Here is a 22,503-nt window from a genome sequence, read left to right on the forward strand (position 1 = left end):
GGTAGGTTCCAAGTCGACGTCTGAAGCAGGCGTTGGTAAAGCCTCTAAGGATGTTGCCTCCCCCTCAGGACTGTGTGGCCTCCTCATAGGTACTCACTTTATACTGGCTGGCGGGAGCCGATTCCTCTACCAGGCCAATGTCGGTCACAGGCGGAGGTAAAGAAGATAGAAGTGCAGCCGAAGAAGGCCGCGTGCTTTTGGGCCTTTTGTTAGGTGGTTCTGTCGGTGCGTCAGAAGCACATTCCATCCTTAGCGTGAGTTGCTTAAGACGCTGGTTATCAAGGTAAAGGTTAAGGGCTTGCATGCAGTGACATAGGGTTTTAGGGACAAACGCCTTACTGATAGGGCAGTTTTCGTGGTTGTTTTCCCTTCCTAAACAAAAAGGGCACTGATCGTGCGTGTCTTTGTGGGGAATCTGCCAGCCACACTTACACTTGCCTCTTCTGGATGACATGAACATACATTAGTTAAGGTAAGGAGGACTGAAAGGTTCCCCAACGGGGTACTTATCTGAATTATTTTATCCAACATCAGCAGTAAACAGAAACACCTGGCATACGACCGGCAGCTGAAGAGTTCTGTGGGCTGGTATGTGCAGATGTGACTTTTATGGCCCACGTTCCTGTCAGCCACGTCAGACGTCCGACGCACCAAGAGGGACTGAAAAACTTTGGAATACTGGCCGGAAACACACAACAGAAGAAGGGTAAACTCATGTATGGAATACTGGCAAATAGGAATAGAAGGACATCACTAGGTTGCTACCACCCTCCAAACTTCAGTCTCTGCAATGCTGTTCCAGCTGGAAATTCTGGATACCTGTGGCACCTTCCAGCTAACCCCTATTTGTGGTGTTATCAACCTCCATCATTACCCTAACAGCAAGGCAGTCTACGAGTTTCTCCTTCTGACATCTGCAGGTGTCACATCTGATCCACTGGTACTTATAGTAGTGCTTCACACTGTGCTCCAATTTAGGACAAAGATAATGCCACTGCTGGTATTGGTTAGAAATCTGATGACCCTCACACAGTTTTGTAAATATCTACCTATACAGTGAATGCAGTCAACTTTCACAAACATGCATAAGAAATGGATTGTGTGAGCAGCAGAAAAAAATTAGCAGTGGCTAGGCTCACTTATATAGTGGTGTGTGATATCAAAGCATGTGCAAGAACTGAGCCCTCATGCTTCCAAGTGAGAATATCCTCAACCTCCCAAAAAGAGACAGAATGACTTTTTTAGACAATTTTATTCCAACTCAGTTTGTTACATTATCCAGAGTCTCATTTCCACAAACCAAATTAGCAATAAAAAATAACATTCCTAGGAATACAATGTCGTTAAACATGTACATAGCATGTTACTTACACAACCACAACATGTCAAAACTCCAGACATGCAGATATTTAGCCATGATGCATTTAAGGGTATGTTTTCTCAAAAGTGTCACAATAGTAATAAATTACAACATTAAGCTCTATACAATTTCTATGTGACTTCTAAGTAATTTTATGTGGTATACTCATGGGTCAAGGCTGAAAAGGGTCCAAAGAAAAGTTTGCCTACCCACTTAAACATAAGGAAACAAATATATTTTCTAAACATGGATATACAGTTGTTAAAAATTAACATAAGAAAAAATAAGAAAATGACAAGTATTTTGGTATTAAATCATTCTGATATGTTAAGATAACTTTTCTCATCATATATGCTACTTGTCATACTGCGTACAATACACTATTTAGCAGACCTTTTTGCACTTGCATATGAAATTGAATGTTTGTGCATCAAAAATGTTTACAGAGAGCTCTTGCATTGGACAGTCATTCTCCACGTGAGAGGTCAAGATGCATTTAAATAATAAAAACATTTTACTTTTAAGCAATTACATACCTATATTAATTATGAAGAGAAATTTTTCAATTAAGATTTATCCTGGAATCCTAGTTGTTAATAAGAAGCATCATAGAAGGTTATTTATTTTATCAATTCATTGCAGGCAGTAATTTGTGAAAAAGATATAGACTTACTTGTAAAAATACAGTTCACAAACGCAGCTCACAAAGGCCAAAAGGCAACGCAGAAAGTAGAAAACAAGGACCTGAAAAGTATAAAGAGGAGGCCAGATGTTTGCTTTTTAAAAGTAGTACACAAACTGCAGACTTTAGAAGACAAAACTCTTTTTTTTCATTTAATGCAGTAATGTTCACAAACACAGCAGAAAAAAAATGAGACTGCCAGCTTTCCAGTCACTAAACACAATTAGCCAACTTGGTTGCCTACTTGTACATTCAAACCAATTTCTAATGTCTTAAAATTAATGCCACAAAAATGCAGGTTTAAATAACATATATAAGCTAATGGCTCGACTGATCACAGGCTAGCAAATTAATTTTCTGCATCCTAGCACACAGAACAGACTAGATTTGGGACAAATAAGAGAAGAGGGTAGTCTAGATCCAATAAATGGCATCCCAGTTGCCAACAGACCACACCCTACAAAAGATGTAGTGACCAAATCACCAGAAAAGACCATATACACTAAAGTAACCACTCACTAAGTGACTATATAGATAACTCAAAAAATGATTTTTCCAATGATTTTTCTCCCATGCACCCCTTACATTCCGTTACTTCGAAATGACTCCTTTCTTGTACAAACACAATGGAAAACAAATGATAATAATCAGTATTAACTATTTTTTCTTCTCTAGATTACATATTCTCCAAACTGTCAAGCTAATGATGAATTAAGAGCAATAAGGACTACTAATCACCAGAAACACTTAAGATGCAAAAAAATCAATAAAGTTGGACCCAATGAATTACAATTCATCAACTCTGTGATGGGGGGGGGGTACAGTTCTTATTTAGTTCCCCCCCCCTTTTTTTTTAATTCCACTGTGATTACACTCTCAACATACCTGTTCAGATGCTACTGATAACACAATATACCAATTTTCAACTCATGGAAGCTGAAGTTCCGCACATACTCTTAAAATATGTGGGGAACTCTTCCCAAGATCATTTAGATTAGCTCTACTAGTGCTTGATAAGATGGCAAAACAAGTCCAAGATGCATCTGTTTTAATGTATAATAGGGGAGTTGCCCACTCTGTGCCTTAACTTGGGACCCAACATAATAGCTACCAAGGCCGTAGGCCCATGACGCAAGTATCTGTTTTAATAGCTGTCTATGTTAGGAGTTTTAATAGATGTTCTGATGGGAGCTTCTCAATTCTCCTACCAATGTAACATAATAATCGCTCACACAGTATGTAAATAGAAGCTGAAAACTTGAAATACATAGACAAATATATTCTGTTAAGTCTTATTTCCATGCACCCACAGACAAAAAAGATGGTTGCTTGGCATGGACAGAGTCTTCCAAATCACTAGGCACAAAGATGTGCTTTTTCACTAATTGAGTGACCAAAAAGCTGGAGTTATGCTCACTACCTGATGTGCTAATTATTATATCTGATCCCATAACAGATATGCATCCCGAATTCTACTCAGCCTATGCAAGACAAGAACTATGTGCATGCTGCTATAGCTATCTATCATCAGACATTTCACATCTACCCCTTCTGTTCTAATACTAATATCCACTTAATCTTCTCTGAGAGAAAAAAATACATGCTCCAAACATTACCCTAACACATGACAACCCATTAAACAACAGAAGGATCAACAACTGTGTCTGCAACAAGTAACATTTCAAAACTTGGTAACAAAAGATATACAAGTGCTGGAACATACCTTTTCCAAACTTCTAGAGATGGCATATCCAACTATTATGAAATAATTATCTGTCCACGTTAAATACAACTATACAGACTGCATTTTACTATTAATTCCACACTCTTGGCAGAACATTTAAATTATAGACTGGTGTACAGACAGCTTTACTACAACTACTATAATCAACAATTATAAAGGAAGAAAATGTGGTTTTCCACAGCAGCCACAAAAATCAGACAGTCTCATATTTTGCTTTTAATGTACATTTGTTTTGGAGTGTAGAGTAATGAAACGCAAGACTATGTCCCTATAAAGAAATTATCTATCCTGGTAAATGTAACTTCCTCCTATTATGTCAAGCAACCCCTCTCTCCTCCTATCTTTTTCACTCCAATCCCCTAACTACCTCACTCCCCTTGCCTTTTCATACATCACCTAATCCTCTCATCTTCCACAAAAAATCCTAATAACTATTAGAAGTCTAAATTTTTGATCTTGTCCATAAATTGTATAAAGTACTGTTCATTAATACTCTTTCATATATATGTGTATGTAAATATCAAAGTACAGTAGAAACTTGATTATCCAGACTTTGGTTATCCACACTTGTATTTTGCGATCCAACAAGTGTAATTATGATTACCAAGTACTACAAGTTTAAAAAAAAATTAACAATTCTACAGTCTTTCTTCCAATGGTTGTTCCATCTGATATCCATTTTCAGCTGACATATAATCATCTCCAGACATCATGGACTCCTAGTCCATGAAACTGTCCTGGCTTGTTTCTTCCAGCTGTTCAGGTAGTTCTGGTATTCCATTATTCCTGCCCCTTTTCTCTTTATTTTCTCTGTCTCTTTACCTATTACATTTGTGCTCTCTGCCACCCTGGTCTACCCAATCCCGGTCTCTAACCCTCTTCCTATCTGTATGGCTTCATCGTCTGTCTCGGTCACAGTCTCTGTCTCTATCCTTATCTTTTTCTCTGTCCATTTCCCTCTCCCTGTCTTTATTCTTTTCTTCAGGTTCAGTTTTAACTTCTATACCATGCACAGGCACCTCAGCCAACTGGGCATCTTCTGCAGGGATTTCAACTGCATTCCAAACCAAGAAGTACACAAAATGAGGCAGGTAGTCAAACGAAAACCACGGATACGTACAAATCCACACAGTTGTTTATTAATGATTAAGCGCTTTTGTCTCTGCTCTTACACACTATTTTCTAGGCATGGAAACCTGCAGATATACACCTATATATTTTTTCTAAAGCTCCAAATTTTATAACTTAACTTAAACTTTCCCATTAACTTACCTATGCAAATGATTAGTCACATGAGTCTGTAAATTACAGTGGAAGTAAGAGTTAGGGAAGACAAATTTAGACCAAAACTGGGCACAAATTATAAAACTCCAACATTCATAACTAAAGCTCTGTGACTGAACATTTGCATTGAAGTACCTCCACAAATACTTTTATAACCAGCTATGGTAGGGTTACCACCTGTCTCACATTGTGAGGGACAGACCCTCTTTGGGCAGTTGTGTCCTGCAAAAAATTGTAAAAATGGCACGTCCTGAGATTTTAGGACAAAATGATTTCCTATATTTTATGTAATAGTAGTATTATGCATCTGAAACATCTAAACATTATAAGAAACAGAACAGACAATTAAAATGCTACAAGAATAAACTTTTATTTAGGCAAAAGAGTGAAGTTCTGTCCTTTGTACTGGCCGTGGGAATGTTTCGGCCTGCAAAATTTGACGTTTGCACCAAAAATGTCCCACTCTGGCCATCTGAAAAGATGGCAACCCTAAGATAAGGTTAGCAAGAATGTTCCCTGAGTCAGACGAAAAATGTTACTGATGCAGAGGAGAAGGAACTTGGAGACATATTTTCTAGGACTGTAAGATACTAAATGGATTTAGTTCTTGTATCTCTCCTGGCCGAGTCTCTTCATCCAATTTTTCTCCACCCTGCCCATTCCTACCATCTTTTTTCCCTTCTAATCTCTTAGTCTTTATCTCCTGTATGAATTCTGGAATGTGTTCAGAAAAAATTAACTTTTTTACTACTTACAACTACTGCTGTCAGGCTTCCCAGGATTCAGGCATCTTTTTCACATTAACCATGGAACAAACTACCGTTTCATTGGTTCTTCCAGCAAAAAAAAAAAAGATAACTAATAAACTGCCTTTGCCACTACAGCAGGCTGCTTAAGTGCCTCTATCACAGATGGGTGATTCTGCTGTGGCCACTTCTGGTTCCTCAGACTGTCTTTTCTAAACATACTTAAGACCTGCAAAAACTATAAGCACTATTGGTGACTCCCTAAGTGAAAAAAGTAATCTCTTATTTTTGTTCAAGTTGTTTAAACTGATAGAGCTGCTTTCTGTTTTACCTGTTACATTTTGTTTTCTGTTTTGAGAAATCTGCTTGGCCTGGTGTTTTTGTTCTACATAGCAGATACAGTAAAATTACCCAGGCTGCAAATTTCACATATTTTTTTTCAATGGTTAGTTTATTTCTTGAGTGATCCTTAAATACACAGAGAATATCTGTGGCCTTGTCTTTTCTGACAAGACTCATGGCCTGTAAAAACTACGAGCACTATTGATGACTCCCTGCTGGTTATTTTCCCACCCACTCTCCCATTCTTTGCTCAGCTTTTTAAACTTGGTGATTTTTAAGCTGCCCACCTTTACTGCATACTGAGCTTTATAAGCTCCCCCTTTCTACTTGGCTGGCTGTTATCTTTAATTTATTTGCCTTTCCTTGTGCTTTGCTCTCAATGTCTGTTCTACTGATTTACTTGCTTCTGAATTCACCATCTAGCTAGCTGTTGGATAAAGTAGTCTATTTTTACACTCTAACAAGCTCTTTTCTGTGTTTTTACATCAAGAGGACAGATGATTTTCCATCCTGTGGCAGTGGGTAGTAGCCTGGTCTGTATAGGTTTGAGAAACACACTAGAGATTCCTGCATGTAGTTGTTTTATTGCCATGTACTTCTTTTACTGGCCGGAGGGCTCATTAATCAGCTTAAATATGTTTTGTGTCTTTATAAATTCTGCACATCTGAGTGGCTATTGGTTCATTTCTACAAAGCAAAATACTTTAACTGAATAACCATAGTTTTATAAGCTGTTTAAAGTACAGCTGCTATCTTGAAATTACTCATTGCCTTTCCTTAAGTTTAAGTTTGTTTGCAGTAACATTTCACTCTGGACACTCTACTCTGCTTTTACATTAGGAGGACTGAGATCATTCACCTAGTAGCAGTAGGTGTTTACCTGGTCTGAGTTGTGAAGCGCACAAAAGAGATCTAAGTGTAATCGTTCTGTTGATCAGTGGGCTCAGTAGTCAGTATTCTACAGTTCCAGTGCTTGTATAAATCTGGCACATTTGCAGGGAGCTGCTCACTATGCCAGTGCCCTACACAGACAAACATCTGGAAGCATTGCTTACCTTCATTCTAATGTGAATGTTTACTATGTTTTTTAATTTTTTTTTTTTTTTTTTACTTCTTTAAAGTTTAAAGTCGCATTTTCAGACAGCTGTAACGGCTGCTGTTCTACACTGAATTACATTGTATCTAGTATTTCTTAGCTAGTATTAGGCATCTATCTGTTGTTCCCCAACACTTGGGCTCCAAACCAGTCATTTAACATTAAGAGGGTCAAAGTATGCACTCTTGTGGCAGGACAGGGCTGCAATCATCAGAAATTGAAATTTCCCTATAAAAACTACCTCAGAACTTTACCCGTCTCACATTACTTACGGGGCAACTAGTTTGCAAAGTGAGCAGCATTTACCCATTTAGTTAGAACTACTTAAGGTCTACTTTACTTTATTACAGTACCCATCACTATTGCTGCTCAGAAAGCATCTGGGTTGAGCGCTGGGCAGCATTGCTGGTTAGGTTTGCTGCAGATTACACCAAGTAAGCACCCTTCCATTGTCTGGTTATAAACTCCCTCTATTTCTATCTCTTGCAAGTACATCTCAGGACCTGCAACCATGGATGGGCATTTTCCTGTTATCTCTGCATCCAGCTTGGTGGACATGGATATCCTGAGGTAATGTAACAATTGTGTTATGTACACTGAAAACCACTTAACTCTTGAACAGACAAATAAAGCATGTGAGAGATACAGTTATAGTTACACACGGACACTGGAGGCTAGACTCTCACACACAGACATCAAAAGCAACAAAAAGGTTGTCAGCGACTCTCACACATCACTCACTGCACTCACAAAGGGCCACATACACAGACCCACATATGTGGAGGTGCTCACATGCAACTTACCCAAACCTAAAAGTCCTCCCAGGCACAGTCCTCAGAAAATCTGCATGCACATAAACAACACAATTCTCATCATAGCCCATAAAGCCACATCTCACTGTGTCTCAACTACTAAGTCCATAAGGCAAAACACCCCAAAGCCCAATATTCTGGTCAAAGGAGACTCCATTGTGAGACATACTGATGTCCCTCTTACCAAACCGGATAAGAAGGTTACAGTTAGTTGCCTGTCAGAGGCCATGATCTGCCAGATCACACAAGCACTCAGGTCACTTACGCCTAAATATCAGAATGACTCCGTCTTAGCTCACATGGGCACGGGCTATATGAAGAGAGACATGACTGAGCTCTCAGAATGTGTGTCACAGGCAGGTGTGAGCCTAGCACTAAGCAGCATTCTACTGTCTCCAAGGATGATGCTGCAATAAAAGCAAAAAATGACTGACTTTAAAAACTCATTCACTCCAACAGAGCTCAGGAAGTTTGCACTGTAACTTCCAAAGGGCGGAGCCTATGCCTTTTGACAGAATCAAATTATGCCCTCACATTTCAAGCACATATTCATATCTCTGGAACCACAGCAGTTATGAAAGAAGTATAAATGGCAAGCTCTTCATCACAAACTATTTTTACAGTGCCAGTATTCGTTAGGTTCTAGGTCTTAAACCAAATTTTATAAGTCACAGTAAACACAGTAACTATTACATTTTTAATAGTGTATAAACAACTTACAATATTTCAGTAACCACTCAAGTTACACACATACTGTCAGCAACATTTTATTCCTCTAGCTGAGAGCTTTCATATGAGGTTAAAAAGTTCTGTCTGTTACTTGGTTGTTGAGATATTTAGAAAAATGTGAAAATTATATCATATAAATTAATACTATAAACAGTTACTATTCATTTACCTGCAGGACACAGACGTCAAATACTAATGTAGTTGAGATTGTCATTGTGCAAGCTTTATGATGAAATCTTTTAACACTGTACATAGCATGGTTTTAGAATTACTGATGCAAATATGAACAAGCAATATTTACTCCTAGAAGCATCAATAGGAGTTAAATGCAGATGCACCTGGAGGCGTCACTCAGACGTAGTGAGTAAAAAATTGGCTTAGCTACTGTTGTCATTCCAAAGGGGTCCAATATCTGTGACATGGTTGACAGGCCATGCTGCTTTGCCAGGGATGGTCTTTACCTGTCATCTCTAAGCTTTCAGATATTGGCTAAAACATTACCCACCCCATAGTGCCTTTTTTAAGTATTGTCAAACAAATAAACCTTCCAACATAACAAAAGCTACTTAAGACAAGCTAAAAAATGTTACTACTCAATGCTAGGAGTCTCAGCAAGAAACCGCAATTCATGGAAGCTCTCCTCAACCTGAATGCTGACGTCTGTGCAGTTACAGAAATATGATTCAAAACCATAGAAAGCACTCCAGCAGTGCATCTCTATACCACCTTTCATACGTTCCAACGACACACTGCACAAGAAAGAGCAAAAGGGGAAGATGTATTGATCAACATAATTTAATTATTTATTGACATTTGATTACCGGGAAAGTCCAACTGGGTAGAAGCCCATTTTCAGCAGAGGCCCAGGTAGAAAAGCTCCAAATTAATACAAAACTTTTTAAAAACAATAATTTTACAATCTTCAAAAATAAAACAAAAATATCTTCAGTTTAAATAATTATAATAAATTAGACATAATATAAAAACACTGGTTGAGAATCAACACAAGCTAAAAGACAACCATTTAATATTTAGAGAAATTTTAGACAACTTGTAGAGAAATTAAAGGTGAGTTAGTTAAATATAAACAAACTGCAATATGAAGTGATGGAAAAACAGGCTTAGGTGTATTTAGAGAGAAGGTCAGGGAAGAGAATTAGCAGTAAGAAGTAAGTGAAGAAGGGTGTGTAAGTCAGATTTTAGGAAGTCTTTCAGAGTGAGTTTGAAAGATGAGATGGAGGGTACAGACCAGATGGATATAGATAAGAAGTTCCAGGTTTAGCAACCTTGTACAAGTACAGACAGTGCCCAGCAGACTTGCTAGGTTTGTAGACAGGAGATTTTGGACAATGGATCATAATAACCTACTGGGAACATAGTTGGGTAGAATATTTTTGACAAGCAGATGAATGTTGGATTATTTTACAGGTTGTAAGAATTTGTGAATATGTTAGCTGATATGGCGGTTCTAATCAATCAAGGCTTTTCAGTGCTACACAGTGGTGGGTTATGAAAGGGATATGTACTGCAAATTTAGCAACTTTTTTCATAGTGTTGTTCAAATTTTAATTTTTGTGAAGCATGTAGGTTAGTAAGGATGGAAGTGCCGTAAAGAAGAGTGGGGAGGAGATATGCAATGGCAAGTGCAGTTTTAGTTGAATCGGTGAGAAAAATTTTGGCTCTGTAAAGTGGCCCTATTTTTGTATGAATTTTTCTTATGCAATTTTGTATATTGCATGTCAAAGGTAAGATTATCACCCACTGTTACTACTAATACTTTGGTATAAGAAGTGACGTCAATGGTTGTATTATCAAGAGAGACAACTTTAAGTTTTGCTTTTTCATAAGAGTGATTTGGGGGAAAAAAGTTTTTATAGTTTGGTCTTTTTTGGGGTAAGCGTGAGTTGTGAGTTATGAAACTATGTTGCAGTGGCTGTTAAAGCTTCTTCAGTAATTTTCGGGAGGTGTACCATGTTGTCAGATGTGCAAATGAGAGTGGAATCATCTGCGTATTGTATTATGGCAGCCTGTTGTATGGAAGTATAGAGGGTGTTGGTGAAAATGTTAAAGAGGACGGTACAAATGATAGATCCATTTGGTACACCAGTGGTGACTGGGAGGCAAGGAGAGAGCGTGGAGCTCCATTTTACGGACACTTATTGGACAAGCAGCTTTTGAACCACAAAAGGGTAGACTAAGAGAGGCCTAGTGAGGACATCTGAAGTAGAAGTTTGTGGTGATAAACTATGTCGAAGGCTTTAGACAATTCTAGAAATAAGGAAGAGACCATTATCTCTAGATTTACTGACAGTATCTATATAGATTATAAGGCAGCGCTAGTACTACGGGAAGGATGGAAGCCATGTTGTGTAGGGGATAGGAGTTCTGCCTGCAGATGACAGTCTAGCAATAATTTTTGAATACATTTTTCAAGTACTTAGGTAATGGTCTAAAGTTATTAATGTAGAAGGATAAGCACACCTCACTGAGGGTCAAACAATGCGACATGCTTGAGCTACTCCATCTCTAACTAACCAAGAGAAAAATCCACTACCATTTTCTTGTTGGTTACAGGTCCCCCAGCATGAACCAGAAAATTGATACATCATACCTGAAGATACTAGAATCACTCACCATTCAGCCCAATACCATACTCACGGGTGATTTTAACTGCCCCTCCATTAACTGGGATCCATACACAACCACTAACATTCAAGCCTAAAGATTGCTTGACTTTGTAAATTCAAATGCCCTGGATTGTTTAATCTAGACCCTCCTGAAGGATATCTACATCATCAGGGGATTCATTGATTGCTGCCAGCTTGCAGTCGTTGGCAAACTTTATTCTGAACAGGGGTGATTCTAGCCGTGAGTCCTGTGGCACACCACTAGTAACTGGCCTCTTGTTGGATCTGGCTTCTGGGTTCAACCACTTGAGCCAACTGACTATCCAATCTGGTGACCTAGGGACTTGTACCCATTTTTGAGAGTTTATTTGTAATACCGGAGTGGGGAACTGTGTAAAATGCCTTGGTCAGGTCAAGGTGGACGGTATGTACTGTTTTATCCTCATCCATGGCCTTGGTGACTTTCCCAAAGAAATCCACCAGATTTGGTATGCATGACCTGCCCTTGACAAAGCCGAATTAGGTTGAGCCAGTGTTTGGAGGTTTCCTGTGTCATTATTTATCAGGTCAATGATTATTCTTTCTATGGTCTTACATATAAAACTAGTCAAACTTATGGGACAGATTGTTGTCAGATCCATGGCCTAAAACTAAACGCAAAAAAATGCATTATAATACCCTTTGTGAAGTCAAATACCCCTGCAAATTACAACATCAATAGCACACCCCTAAAAATAGACTCAGAGGTGAGAGATCTAGGTACACAGACAGACAGTAGCCTGAGCTTTGACTGCCATGTGTCTATAGTGGTGAGGAAGCCCTTCTATGTGGCACAACGTATAAGAAAAGGCATGGCATCCAGATCCAAGGAAATTATAGTCCTGGTGTACTCAGCCCTCTCATTAGACCAATAACAGAGTACAATATGCCATTTGGCATGTACTTGACAAGGTATTTACAGCAGCTCGAGCAACTTCGGCTTCCTTACAAAGAAAATACTGTGTGTAAACATGTCCTATGTGGACAGACTAAAAACTCTATCCCTTTGCTCTATCTCCTATCGACTATTAAGAGGTGACCTATGCCTGGCCTACAAGTCACTCAAATCCAGCCCTGATGGAGCTGCCACACATTCGCAAGTCAAACAGCATGAGTGTCAACTGATTCAGGTATCTAAACTTAGTCAGCAACTCCAACAAAACATACTTGACAAACAGATATGTGTATCAGAGATTGCCCCTTCTTTGGAACAGGCTTCCTATTCATGTTAAGCAGAGCCCTTCCCTGGTCCTTTTCAAACACAGTTTGGACCAATGGATAGGGAATTGTAAAATTCACACCTGGGGTACTGCTTATGTCTGTTATGGACAGGGACAGTATGTAAGATACTTATGGCAGAGGCAAAATCCATGCCATTCTCATGCCCCGATTGGGTAAAATTGGGTTATATTGGCCAGGCTTGCAAGGGCTCTTAAGCTGTTTGCCTACTAATCTTATATGAACCTATAAAGAAGAACTGAATGCACTTTTGGTACAAACAGGATATAGGGAAGATGAGTTAGACAAAAAGCTTTTTCTCCTGGGCTATAGAACTGTACCTAAAACTAAGATGAATATAATAAGGCTATTAATGACTATGAAACACAAAGTGATAACTAAAAAATGGAAAAAAAACTGAGGGTCCAAAATGAGTGGAAGCAGGGAAACTGATGATGAATCGGCTGGAGGAGGAAAAGAGGGAGGTGGAGGAAAGAAACACTGAAAAATTTAGAAGGAGATGGAAAGGATGAATACAGGAAATGACCCTTAGCACACACCACAAAAGGAATAAAGTAAGCATCACGAGAAGTAATACTGATGTACATAGGTCTTGTAGTTTGGTTAGCACTTCTTTATGTACATAGTTAATATAACTAGACAACAAAGACAGAATGACAAGGGAACAACTTTCTCAAAAAAAGTTTCTCAAAAGGGGTGCCCTGGAAAAATAATAAAGGAAATAAAAATGTAAATGCTGACTCTGGGCAGGCAGTGATGTACATGATGGAAATGCATGTGAAGAGTCTACAGAAGAGAAGGGCCGCCTGACATCAGCAGGGAGAATGCACAATGCATGACAAATGCATTGATTTTACAGTTGTGTTTGAACAATAAAAATGCATTAAAAAGAAAATAAAGAAAAGAAAAAAAAAGAGGAGGACTAAAGTCAGTCAGTTCAATGTCTTTGACCTGCCTTTGATGTTGGACCAGTTCAGCATAAAGCACTACAGAGTAAAAGGAAACATTGGAGAGAGCCTGGATATCTTTCATGCTCAAGAAAGAGTAGAAGAAAAAAACTTAAGAAGTTCAGACAGACATGTTAAGAGACATAATGTGTCCTGCTGTATGATACTATACCTAAAGGTACTGTACAGTTCTGCGGTCATGAAGGGTTTTCAATTTTCAAGAACTTGAATTTTTTCCTGTTTGCATACAACCCACACATTATTTTATAGAAACAACAAAATTTCCACCACAAAATACAGTGAAAAGCACTTTTAAACACTTACTCTCACCCCCAAAAGTAAAATAAAACAACCTTTACCAAGGAAAAAATTGTTTTTGAATTAGTTTAAACTTTTTTTCTCGACAAAAGTAAAAAGTAACACTCCTGTTTTGAAAGTTAAAGTCACATGACACTTAAAAGACTTTTACCTAACCTAAAATTAATAATTTCACATAAAATGTTTACTTTTGTTATAAAATAAAAATGCAAAAGCTTTTTTCCTCCAAAGGGGACTTAACTACCCAGCAAGAGAAACTCTCAATTGACTACCAATCCCTGAAAGCCAGCAGGAGTCACACTCATGGGCTGCAGGAAAGTCCTGAAGGCCTTGGCACCCAAACCGCTCTTCCTTCAGCTCAGCTCAAGCTGAACAACGGTTTGGGCTCGAGGATGGTGACCTGAAGCTTTGGAAGCTGGCCAGCTGCGGAATCCTGTGCAGAATACAACCCATACTGCTAAGATTGCTGCAGCAGTGATCATAACTATGAACACATACAGAAACAGTAAGCATCATGAGAAGATGGGAGGAATTTGACCACTGGAAAGTTTTTGAAGGTCAGCAGGCTTAATCCTGCAGTGAGTTCCAAGAAGTTGAGGAAGGATGACTGAATTTTCTTAGATCATGAATTATTAAACTGATTGTCGCTAACCATTATGAAATATTATCCATCCTTTGGAAGATTTCCCCTAGTATGCTTTTTTTTCATCCAGGTAAATTGTGCCTGCTATACAAAGTTTAGGTTTCAATACAGGAAATGCTATTAAATTATGAAGACTGTTTTTAACAACTTCATTCTTGACCCACAGAATCAATGCACTGGTCAACCCTTGCCACTTCAAATTATCCAACATCTCCACTTCCTGTTAACTCAAACTACAAAGACTAATTTCTTTATTTTGTGACCACTTTAGGTGGACAGCCACAAACCTCAGATGATTTTCTGTGTTATATAAAATAGGTAGGTTTCAATATTCTTTTTGGCTAGAGTCCAGATGGTGTTTGGAGACAACTTTAACAGTTACGCTGAGATAATTCGATAAAACTAAAGATGTCCACCAAAGACACAAACTGATGACGTTTCATTATACTTTTATCAGGCAGAAAAACACAACAAAAAGAGGCACTAACTCCACAGAAAACTAATTAAGGGTTGGGAGACACTCTTGCTGAATGTGCCACACAGTTAGTCTCCTAGTAAGCCATCACTATGCATGTACCTGCACATCAGCTACTCCATGTTCAGTCTCTACCTTCCCCCTCTCCTCTGATCATCTCATGTGATCTTTCTATACAATTAACCCATTCTGAAGGGTCATTCTGTTTCACAATCTACATTTCAGGACAGCTAAGCTAAAGTACATGTGCTGAGAAGTTGAGTTTCTGGTGTTTTCAAGATTAAACTCCACATAATAACCAGGAAACTACTTGATTCTGTTCGCACTTCATGTCATTTTGGTGATTTCTGAACTTCATTGCTTATTTCATTAAATTGTATAACATTTTACAGTTTGTTTGGTTAAAGTTACTGACTTTGTCAAACAATCGCCTTGCTGTTAGTGCATCAGACTGCATCCCTGTCTAAAGTGTTCACCCTGCAATTTTATACTTTTTTTTTTTACATTAAATTATAGTTTCAATTACAATCTCTTATATTGTGCTTTTACAGTTGCCTGGCTGTTTCTCATTAATAGATCTTCATTTCGTTACATTTAGTATTCTCCTTTGCTAATTCATTAGACAGTACCTCCATTTTGCTAAACAAAGTCTTCCATGTGGCTTTCCCCTCTTTTCCCCACCTTTACATTTAATCTTACATTAAACTACAGTTTCAGTTTGTTTTATAGTCAGAGTGTAAACTTGCTGACAGCAATAGTGATTACTCAGAGGGAGGAAATAACCCGCTGCTGTTCGTCAGGGGTGGACATTACTGGATGGAGTTCTAACAGCTTTCTTATGAGTTCTTTCACTTCTTCTCTTCAGCTTAACAGTGAGTGTTGGCACTCCACATAGTGCCACACAGGGCGGACTTCCACAGATACAGGCAATTTCTCTCTTAGGAACCTTAGTAAACTCCAGCTTCCAATTAACGCTGTTTAAATCACATAGATTGTTGCACATCTAAAGCTGATAGCAAGGACAGTCTAAACTTCTTACTGCCTACCTACATTTAGTACTTGAACCAAATTTTTCTATCTACTTTTATTATCTTACCTCAAATCAATGCCCTCACTAGGTGTCAAAATTACATTAGTTTCTCTTATTCTCCCACCAAACCAATGTTATATTTAGGCTAAGGTAAAATTATTGATACTACAGAGTTAACTTAGTGTTCCTAAGTCTAATTTTCTTGAACAAATATTTTAACCAGGAACCAAAACACTATTATATTCTCTTATTCTTTCCTGAGACCTAGTCAAAATGGAAGGTCTGCAAACTAGTCTACCTTCTGTTTAGAGCCTCGTAGCAGTTGGCATGGTCAGGCAATTTAATTCTTGCCTAATGCTCACAAAAAATGATCTTTTGCCTAATCTGTCACTGTTATCTGTGAGAGGTTCAAGTACCTGGTAAAATTTGAGGCCAGATTCTCACAATCAAACCCATCCTGTGGGCTTTACTCACTTACACTACAATCTGCATACACACATGTACACTATATTATTATATGATGGGACTCTAAATAAAATAAAAAATCTTGCCCAAGTCACAATGAACTAGCAGGTACAAGAGCCACCATAAACTAGGTACTACAACACTCATTAATGACAACACAGTTGAGAGTTACCAGGAAACAGCACATCCTAGACCTATTAAACAAAAGCAATCTTCAAAAATATATAGTAGTGATCGGTGGCTCCACAGTCTGGCATACGGATTCTGCACTCATGAGACTGGACAAAAGTAATGACAGTAAGCTGCCTCTCATGAGTCAAGACTGCAGATGCTCTAATGACCCAGCATGGCAACCCCTGTAGGGGTAAACAACTTAGCATGCAGAACCTTAAGGGATATGGAGAGAGACATGACAGAACTCTATGCATGCCATAAATGCAGGAAAGACTTTAATATTGAATGGAATCCTTCCCACATCAAAAATGAAACCGAGGCATAAAGAAAAGATGATTTGCTTTAACAACTGGCTAAACACATGGTGCTATTTTAAGGGGATCCATTATGTGTCAGCATGGGATGAGACACTTGACAGCCATTTGGGTTTAGTCAAAGATAGCTTGCACTTTTCATTCTAAAGCTTCCGCATACCAGCAAAAGCTTTTGCAGCCCCCTTTGTGCGTTTTTAAGGCAAAGTCCAGCTGATGTACCTCCAAACCTAACTTCCAAAATAAATCAATAGCGGTTCTACTTAATGCTAGAAGTCTGAAAGTGCTGGACTTTTGAGGCCCTCCTGCATGTGGAGCAAATCCATGCAAGTATTGTTACACAAATTTAATTTAAGTGCCCAGAGAGCACTCCTTCAATACCTAGGTTTTATGCTTACCACTAATTTAGACCTGATGGAAACTGTGTAGGTATATCCATATTTGTTAGAGACTTTGAAACAGATATCCTCAAACAGAGCTTATAGAAATTCAAATCACACTAAATAAGATCAGCTATCAGTTCACAATGTGCCATATAACTCTTGCCATGTCTTCAGAAAAATCACACATCTTAAAAGTTAAAGGTACATAGATAAGTACTAAGCTAGCTGCCCTTGTGGGCCATTTTAAGCCTAACCAATTTCCATTTTGTGCTCTAAACAGCCCATCCCATTTGGCTAGAGACTGGCCTTAACAATCTCATGGTTGACCATTACTTATTCCAAATAAGAATAACTGGGATCAATCCACAGATAATTTGAGGGGACACATGCATGGATAAAGCATTCAGCAGCTGCCTCTATCCACTACTATTAGTACAGGGAGCAGTCCTGAAGTAAGTGTTGTGTTTCCCATCCACAGGTCCAAGTTGCACTTCAATATGAACAGGGATGAACTTTGTTTTCTGTTGATGAGGAGTCTGGTACTCAACAGTGGTATCCTCTGTGAGATATACCTGCCCCCGCCAAACCATTCTGTTGACGTTGCAGAAGTTTATTTTCCCAGACTGAGTGTTGATGATGCCATTTGTCGTGCTGATGTGCAGCAAATCTATAACTAAATGGTTGGAGGATGATTTGTATGCCAGACACAAGTCACCTCTTTGCAGTCTGTAGGATACAGAGTAGAGTGACAGGGCTTTGAGTCAGTCCATGACTGGCACATTGTTTAAGCCACGTAAACTTTTAGTAAGGTATCGCTGTGGGCATTCCAGTTGTTAAATGTTTCTGGACAATTATATACCAGAGGGGGCACTATTTATTCAATACATAATCTAAGTAAAGCAGGACAATGACATCGCTAGACCTAGAAATAATACCTTTGTCTATAAGCTGTGCAATATAGAAGGACTTTCGTACAACAATGGACAAATGTTGGTCAAATGTTAGGTCACTGTCCACATAAGTTCCTAAATACCAAACAACTGGGTCAACTCTTATGGGCATATTAAACTCCCCTGGGGTAGATGACTTCCCAAAGGACATAATAATGCATTTTTTGGCATTTAGTTTCAGTCCATGATTTTGGCACCAGTTGTTTACTTGAGACAAACCTTTCTTGCAGGATGGCTGTCATTTGGAGATTCAATGACTGCTCCTAGCTTGCAGTCATAGGTTCATAGGTAGGTACTAGGCTATCTGCCCGAGGGCATTTATAAGTCTAGCCAGAGTGTGTTGGCTTTCGCCTCCCCATTGATTAATTAACTGAGCCTCTGTCAAGCAGAGACAATGAAGTGATCCCAGGGGTGTAACTTTCTGTTACCCATCCACTCATCAAGGCTTCTCTTGAAGAGTGTTAGTGAGGGGCTCTGCCTAATGGCCTAATGTAGTTAGGAATTTTGTTCCAAAGCATGGGGAGTCTCTGTGACAGGAATCTATCCCTCCAGCATGTTCTATTTATTGCTGTGGCGAGGTTTAGCTCACTACAGCGTGTGGCTCGCAGATACTTGGATTTCTTTAGGTGGAGCATGTCCATCAATTCTGAGTTGGACATGGCTTTGTAAGTCAGGCAGAGATCGCCACTGAGTAAGCGATATGCCACTGAGTACAGCCAGAGTTTTTTCAGTCGGGCTGCATAGGACATATGTTTGAGGCCAGTAATCCTCTTGGTGAACTGCTTTTGTGGTCTTTCAAGCTGTTGGAAGTGTCTTGTGAGGTACATCTCAAATGGGGCATTGTACTCTATGATGAGTCTGATGAGTGACGAGTAGAGGGGCACTATAACCTCTTTATTACTAGATGCGAACCTCTTAGTAATTACATGGGCCACATAGAAGGATTTCCTAACTACTTTGGCAATATGATTGTCAAAGGAGAGATTACTATCTACCTGGGTCCCCAGACCTCTTATTACCTCTTCTGTATTAAGGGGGCTGCCGCCTATGTGGTAATTCGTGTATGTTTTGTTTTTCCCAAACGGGATGACTATGCATTTTTTGGCATTTAGCTTGAGGCCATGACTTTGACACCAGGTGTCTGTCTCAGTAAGGCCTTTTTGGAGGATGTCCGTGTCAGCCGGAGAGTCAATTATGGCTCCCAGTTTGCAGTCATCGGCAAACTTAGTTAGCCGTAGTCCTCCTGTGTTTGCCTGTACTTCTGAGAAATATATGCCGAACAGTAGGGGTCCCAGAACTGAGCCTTGCGGGACACCACTTGTGACTAGTTTAGAGTCAGACCTGGAGCCCGCTATTCTTACCGTGTGAGTTCTGTCTGCAAGCCAGATGGCAACCCATCTTGTGACGTAGGAGTTTATGTTCAGGCTGGTGAGTTTTTCTATAATACCCGAGTGAGGAATGGTGTTGAACACCTTGGCGAGATCAAGGTAGGCTGTGTGAACCACCTTTCCCTCATCTATGGCCTTGGTAACTGTCTCGAAGAAGTCAACCAGGTTTAGTAGGCATGATCTGCCCTTAACAAACCCGAACTGGGTCGGGTCAAGTGTTTGGAGGTTCCCATTATCTTTGTTAATGAGTTCCATGATGATGAGCTCCATAGTCTTGCAGACCAGGCTAGTCAGGCTTATGGGGCGATAGTTACCAGGGTTATTTGTGGCTCCTCCTTTGTGGAGCGGAATAACCATTGCTGTGCGCCATTCTATGGGCACGTAGCCTGTGGAGAGGCTGAGGTTGAACAGTGTGGCGGGTTAGTTCGTTCTGTAGTTCGTGCAAGACGTAGCCTGGGACACCATCTGGCCCCATTGATGCTGTGTTTTTGGCTTTTGAAAGGGCTATTTTCACCTGTGCTTCTGTGATTTCCGGGACACTACACTTTTCCGGTATTGTTGTGGGCCCTTTTGAAGGTGAGAGGGAGGTGAAGTTTGCATTGAATCTATCTGCCAGTATGTTGGCAATATCAGTAGGTTCAGTATATTTTGTGCTATTTTGCACCATCTCAGAGCATATCTGCGAGTTGCCACTTAGATTTTTGACATAGCTAAAGAAGGCTTTGTGGTTATCTTTCGAGTCCTTGGCTATTTTTCTTTCGAAGTCAGCCTTGGATGGTTTTATAAGGGACCTTAGTTTCTTACGGATACTGATCAGGGATGTCTTTCCTTCTTGGGATTTGCTTTTTTCTGAACTAGTTTCCTCCTTTTGTTGTATAACATGTTTATGGCAGGGGTCCACCAGACTGGTTTCCTTCTCTTAGGGGAGTGAGTCTTGGTTTTGCTAGGGATGGCACGATCCATGCATCCTTGTAGGTGCTCATAGAGTGCAATTGTAAAGGATTCTGCATCTTGGGCGGTGTTATCCTTTAGCATGGGGACTGTGAAACTTACCACCTCTGACTTAAGTAAGGTGAAGTTTGCTTTAGAAAAGTTTTTCACTGTGGTTTCATTGGTTAAGGGTGATGGTGGGGTGTGGACATCCAGGGTGATTAGTTTATGGTCTGATCTAACCAGTGACAGGTTGACCTCCGGTACGGAGCACCTGTCACCCATGTTGGTGATGACCAGGTCCAATATGTTGTGGCCTCTTGTAGGGGAGTTTACCAGCTGATCCAGGGCATTTGAGTTGATAAATTCCAGGAAGCGCTGAGCCTGGGAGTTTGTACTCAAGTAGTTTTCCCAGTTAATGGTAGGGTAACTGAAATCTCCCAAGATCAGGGTGTTCAGTAGAATCTTCATGTTTTCCAGTGTCTCCAGAAAGGCGGAGTGGTGGTCTTGGGTCATGGAGGGTGATCTGTAGCAGGCCACAATTTGCACTGCATATTTGCCCGATGTTAGTTGCACATGGATGATCTCAGAGGTATCAAGCTGCGCCACTAACCTGGAGGTGTGGGTATCCTTGATGAATATGGATACACCCCCTCCTTTTGTGTTTCGGTCCATGTTCTGTGGCCGAAATGTGTGGTATGAGTTGTAGCCCAGTAGTGCTGGAGTGCTCTCTGGAGCCTTGAACCAGGTTTCAGTTACTGCACAGATGTCAACGTTCTCCATACTTAGGAGTGCTTCGAGCACATGCATTTTGAGATTTAAACTCCTGGCGTTGAGTAGCATAACCCTCAGTTTTTTACTTGAGCTGTTTACGGAGGTGGGTTTGAATTTTGAGCCTTGTCTAAAAAAGGCACTATGGGGGCAGCAAGAGCCTTTGCCAGTATTCGAAAGCCAAGTGGTGACAGGTGCAAGCCGTCTCTTGCGAAGCAATGCGGCTTGTTGAGCATGTCATCCCAGGCTGACAGACACTGGATCCCCTTTGAATGACACCAAAACTTAGCCAATTGTTGAAATTGATCATTTTTTCTTTATACTGAGGTATCATTCTTGGTGAGGACAGGATGCTACTCAGGGTCAGGGTCATGCCCGCCTGGGCTACATGATCAGAGAGCTCTTTCATGTCTCTTTTCAAAGAAGTACAGGGAGGTACGGCTCAGGTCGTTCACACCAACATGAACAATGACAGAGTCATATTTGTACTTGTTCTGGAGTGACCTGAATGCTTGTGTTATGTGGCGGATTCTGGCTCCCGACAGGCAGCTAACAGTAACCTTCTCCTTGTCCAGCCTAGTGAGTGGGGCGTCAGTGTGCCTGACTATTGAGTCACCTATTACTATTGTGTTAGGTATGTTATTTCGTCTTAAGGGCTGTGATTGTGCGGCACATTGATTTTGTGTTTTATGTGTTGTCTGGTTTGTGATGGGAGGTGCAGGTTTTGTGGGTGTCTGCTTTGGAGCTCTCTGATGCTTTTGCAGGTTTTTATTTAGAGCCTCCAAGTATGATTTTGTGTATTTATGTGCATCTTTTGCCAGTGCTGGTTTAGTAGGTCTATGTGAGGCTGGAAGTGTGGTGCAAGTGTTAACCTTCTCCTCATGACTGTCTGTTCCAGTCTTGGTTGGAGATAATTAAGCCTCCAGTTTGGCTGTATAATTGCATCTCTCACATATGTTAGTGTTTTGTGGTAGGAGGAGAGGGCTGTCTGTGTACATGAGGCAGTTGTAACATTGCC

The 22,503-nt window shown here is 39.9% G+C and overlaps 1 protein-coding gene across 2 annotated transcripts in view; it reads right to left on the minus strand.

Moving 5' to 3' along the window:
* ALG9 (ALG9 alpha-1,2-mannosyltransferase) overlaps window positions 1–22,503 on the minus strand; it is a 2,405,363-nt gene that overhangs the window by 2,116,747 nt on the left and 266,113 nt on the right. For both annotated transcript variants that reach the window (XM_044080998.1, XM_044080999.1), the window contains exon 4: window positions 2,034–2,104. In XM_044080998.1, coding sequence (XP_043936933.1) covers window positions 2,034–2,104 — 71 coding nt within the window. The remainder of the gene's footprint in view (window positions 1–2,033; window positions 2,105–22,503) is intronic.

Source organism: Protopterus annectens, chromosome 8.part0 (assembly GCF_019279795.1).
Source record: "Protopterus annectens isolate FY-2018-M chromosome 8.part0, PAN1.0, whole genome shotgun sequence".
Taxonomy (NCBI): domain Eukaryota; kingdom Metazoa; phylum Chordata; order Ceratodontiformes; family Protopteridae; genus Protopterus; species Protopterus annectens.